This window comes from Tupaia chinensis, unplaced genomic scaffold, assembly GCF_000334495.1.
Source record: "Tupaia chinensis unplaced genomic scaffold, TupChi_1.0 Scaffold000484_1, whole genome shotgun sequence".
Taxonomy (NCBI): Eukaryota; Metazoa; Chordata; class Mammalia; order Scandentia; family Tupaiidae; genus Tupaia; species Tupaia belangeri.
Window position 1 is genome coordinate 2,179,783 of NW_006159996.1, and position 4,698 is coordinate 2,184,480.

General features: G+C 41.5%; 2 protein-coding genes across 2 annotated transcripts in view; both read left to right on the forward strand.

Annotated features, from left to right (window-relative positions):
* The window catches only part of LOC102485356 (protocadherin alpha-8), a 189,439-nt gene that overhangs the window by 18,680 nt on the left and 166,061 nt on the right, over positions 1-4,698 (forward strand).
* The window catches only part of LOC102484933 (protocadherin alpha-7), a 7,717-nt gene that overhangs the window by 2,863 nt on the left and 156 nt on the right, over positions 1-4,698 (forward strand). The window contains 1 exon segment of the mRNA XM_027774845.1: positions 6-420. Within this exon segment, the coding sequence (XP_027630646.1) occupies positions 6-420 (415 nt within the window).

Genomic DNA, 4,698 nt, shown 5'->3' on the forward strand with positions numbered 1-4,698 from the left:
ACGGCCCCGCCCACGGTGCTGGTGTCTCTGGTGGACAGCGGCCAGGCGCCTAAGGCCTCTTCGCGGGCGATGGTGGGCGCTGCTGGCCCCGAGTCGACCCTGGTGGACGTGAACGTGTACCTGATCATCGCCATCTGCGCGGTGTCCAGCCTGCTGGTGCTCACGCTGCTGCTGTACACGGCGCTGCGGTGCTCGGCGCCGCCCCCAGAGGGCGCTTGCGGGCCTGGGAAGCCGACGCTGGGGGGCTCCAGCGCGGTGGGGAGCTGGTCGCACTCTCAGCAGAGGAGGAGTCAGAGGGTGTGCTCTGGGGAGGGCCTTCCCAAGACCGACCTCATGGCCTTCAGCCCGGGTCTTCCGCCTTGTCCTGGATTTGCAGAAGGTAGCAGAGAACCACCTACTTCTTTGGATTCCTCTGGGAAGGTGGGTTGCCCTCATATTTTATTTACCCATAGAATAATTATTTCAGTTCTTATGTATTTTAGTTTCCGTGGTACATTTAAATAGTTTTATTATTTTTCTTGAAATACTTCAGTTTTTTTTTTTTAACAGTACATGAATTCCTTAACTTTGGAGTAGATTTGGGACTTGAATTTCCTAATGAGAATAACAGTAAGTCAGGTATGTGCACACACACACACGGACACATATGGAGAGAGAGTTTTATTTAGAACCTGTGATGAGAATGACATTGACTTACTGATAAGAGCTGCCCTAGTATGTGAACATTGTTAGTTGTGAGAACCAATTTAGTGTTACTCATTTCTCAAACAGCAACGCTACTCTATTTTAAATTATGTGATAAATTATACTTAGTATTTTAGTCCAGTTCTGTTGTCCATAAGAAACTCCAAGAGAAATATATAGTGAACGTTACCTCATTAAGTTTGTAGTTCTCTACATTTCTTTGGATGCAGGCCCTTTGGATATAGTTGTTCAGCCCCACTCACTATTACTTCACTAAGTAACTTTAGTAAATCCTAGAAAATAGTTGCTCTACTTAGGAACTTAATATTTTCAATAAATATTACAAATATAATGCTCAGTTCACCTTATATGAATTATGTTTCTAAATATCTGACAATGTAGATTATAAGAAAATGTTGATTCATGATCTTTTCTACACTTAAATTTTTTTCTGAAATTTTTTTTATACTGGAGGAAATAATTTCTGATAGAATCTTCTTTCAAAGAAATATTTGCCTTTTTACTGAAAATTTATCAGTTTGGGGCCAGCATGTGGCATGGTGGTTAAGGCACTGGACTTTCACATGGCAGATGGCAGTTTGAGTCCTATACCTGTTGCTTGCTTTCTCACTTTCCCTCTCTCTCATGAGCACACATGCCCTATAGGAAACTTAATAATAATAGTAAATAAAATAAATTAATTAAAAGTAAATGCATCAGTTTAGTGATGAAATGCTTAGAAAAGTAGAGATTCTAAGGTTTAAATTCTGTTGAAATGCATACTCTGTAGCTTAAAATATTTTCTCTAGTTTAGATGAGGATTTACTGTTTCTTTCAGTAGTCCAGAAGACACCTGGATATGAGGTTGTGCACCTTGTAAGCCCCAACATAGTACACTTATATTACCTGGAGTATACCTAGTGTGATAATCATTCAGTCAGTAAACATCAACACCATTTTATTTTAAAGTCATTTCTAAGTTTACATGGTTTTTTAGTCCAGTTCTGTCATTTATAAGACACATCATCAGGAACTAGCAGATGACCTAACGGTTACACCTCTGGACTCTCATATAGCTGACCGCAATTGAACCCCCTCTCTGGCAGCTTAAAACTCATCCTGTGCCTGTTTGTGTGCATGCCCCAAATCCTGAGAGGTGAATGGAGAATGGTTTGCAGCATGGCCCTCCACCCTGGGGGTTTATTTCTCTTTTTCAGTCTCTCTTTCTCCTGGTGAGCATACATCATGCCCTATAGCAAACATATCTCTCCCTCTAAAACAAAACAAAACAAAACAAAACAAAAACCCATCAGGGTCCAACAGATGGCATAGTAGTTAAGGTGCTGGATCCCACATGGCTAACTGTTCAAGGTCTGAACCTGGCGGCTTGAAAAGCATGCCAGTCACGTGTGTGTGAATGCTCAAACTCCTGAGGGGAGAACGGAGAAGGGATTGGGGTGTGTTCTTCCACCTCAGGGTGATTTCTCACTTTCTTCTTTCCCCCTCTCCCTTTCCGTCTCTCTCCACACATGCCTATGTCAAAAACCTAAAAAAAAAAAAAGGGGGGGGGTCAGCAGATGGTGTAGTGGTTATATTGCTGGATTCCTACGTAGCCAACCAACTATGGTTAGAGTCCCAGATGCTGTGGTTTCAAACTCAGGCTGGGCACATGTGTGTGCACGCCCAATATCCCGGGAGGACAATGGAGGAGAGGGGATTGTGGTGGACCATTCTTCCTGGGGACTGATTTCTCATTTTCTGTCTCTGTCTCTCTGACTCTCAGGCGAGTACAGGTGCCCTATAGCAAAAATCTCTCTAAACAGACAAACAAAAAACTGAAAAAAAGAGAGAAAAGAAACCCCATCAGAAATATGTTATAAATGCACCCTTATTAACTTTGTAGTTCTCTACATTTCTTTGTGATCTTCCAGTTGGTGGTCTTCCCCTCTCTATCTTTAGTCCCAGTTATCTTTGTCTTTTATCATTTGTACTTTTGAAACTGTACTTGTACTTACAGTGTGATTTATATTCCTCTTTCTTTTTACCTCCTTTTGGCTTGTGTCAGATATTTTACAAGGTATTTTGTAGTTAAAATCACAGTGAGACAAAGTCTAAGTGACCTTGGGAATAGAGCCACAATAATAAGTATGAAGATGGAAGTAAAATTTATTTAAAACACATATTTCATAATTTCCCAGCTAAAACACTTTGGAATATGCTACAACACAGTCTGTATTTTTCCATTTTATTGTTTTCAAAACTTTGGCAGTCTCTGAGCTTCTGTAATCGAACCTGTGTCTATTAGCATGTCTCCCAGAAGATTCTGGCTTATACTTTCAAATAGCTCTGTCTTTGTAATTTTCTTTCAGGTTTCATATGCCATTTGAACTTGGGCCTGGTATTTGATTGTTATATGGCTTAATGGGGTGTTATTACTGTCACTTGCCCCCCCCCCCCCCAAAAACCCTATAGTCTCTTGGAGCTTAGTGAGCACTTACCATGTCCTTCATAATATAAATTTAATTTTTATTATTGATGGCTATATCAATATAATTGGTAATTTAATCATTTTTACTTATTCTCTCCCAGTTGAAGGGTTGTCATCATATGCAAATTCTCAGAAATGCTGTGAACACCTTAGTAATGAATTTATCTTTTGGAATCTTCAAGAAGCATGGTCATGGGGCCAGCAGATGGTGTAGTGGTTATGTTGCTGGACTCCCATGTAGTCGACTGTGGTTCGAGTCCAGATACGATGGCTTAAACCTCATTTCAGAAGCATGTGTGTGCATACTCAAGATCCCGAGAGGAGAATGGAGGAGAAGAGATTGTGGCATGACCATCCACCCTGGGGGGTGATTTCTCGTTTTCTGTCTCTCTGTCTCTCTGGCACATGCACACACCCTATAGCAAAAATCTCTCTAAAAAAATTTAAAAAAGGAAGCATGAGCATGAGCACACTGAGATCCAGGGAGGCTGGGGTTCATAAAGGCTGGGACATTCAAAACAGAGAGATGATAGCATGGAAGACACTTCAGTGTCTTCTGTAGGTCTGCTTCTGTGTGTTTCTGTAGTCACATTCCTCCATTGAAGCCGGAATAATGAAATCAGTCATAAAGCCTCTTCTTTGCCAGTCCTTGTCCAGTTGTTACTAGACAAGGCAAACTAAGTCCTTACCCACTCTGAGACACGTTTGAGAGTGAAGAGTACAGTAGGACTAAGGACTACAGGTATAATCTGAGTCTGTCCTAGGTAAATTGGGGTCTATCATTAGCCTATCCTAGACCTACTAATACTAACTACATCAGCAGCATCTAGAGTCCTCATTAAACATTCTGATTTAATAGTCCACCTTACAGGGCCAGCAGGTGGCATGGTGGTTGGGGTGCTGGACTCCCACATGGTCAACTGTGGTTTGAGTTCTGGACCTGGCGGCTTACTTTCTCACTTTTTTCCTCTTTCTCTCTCTCTCTCTCTGGCCAAATTAAAAAAAAATAACAACAAACAAAATTGAATAAATAAATAATTATTTTTTTTGGAGAGGTTTTTGCTATTGAGCACGTGCGATTGCCAGCCAGACAGAGAAAGACATAGAGACAGAAAGCAAGAAATCACCCCCCAGGGGGGATGGTCACGCCGCAATCCCTCCTCCTCCATTCTCCTCGGGGGAGCTTGGGCATGCACACACACGCGCCCAGCGTGAGTTTTAAGCCACCGGGTCCGGGACGTGAGCCGCGGTTGACTACGTGGGAGTCCAGTGACACAACCATTACGCTATCTGCTGGTTTCCTAAATAAATATTTTTTTTAAAAAAGAGTCCACCTCGGAATTTTCAGAATTGATTGTATGGGCAAATTTGCATTTTAAGGAATATTCCAAGTGATTCTTATCTAATTGAAGTTTTAGATCCATCCATAATCCTATTCAATACTTGACATGGCTAGTTTTAGTATTTAAGTGAATGTATTTAACTAGCCCCTACTTTTTATTCAGCATTGGCATTTTGAATATCTG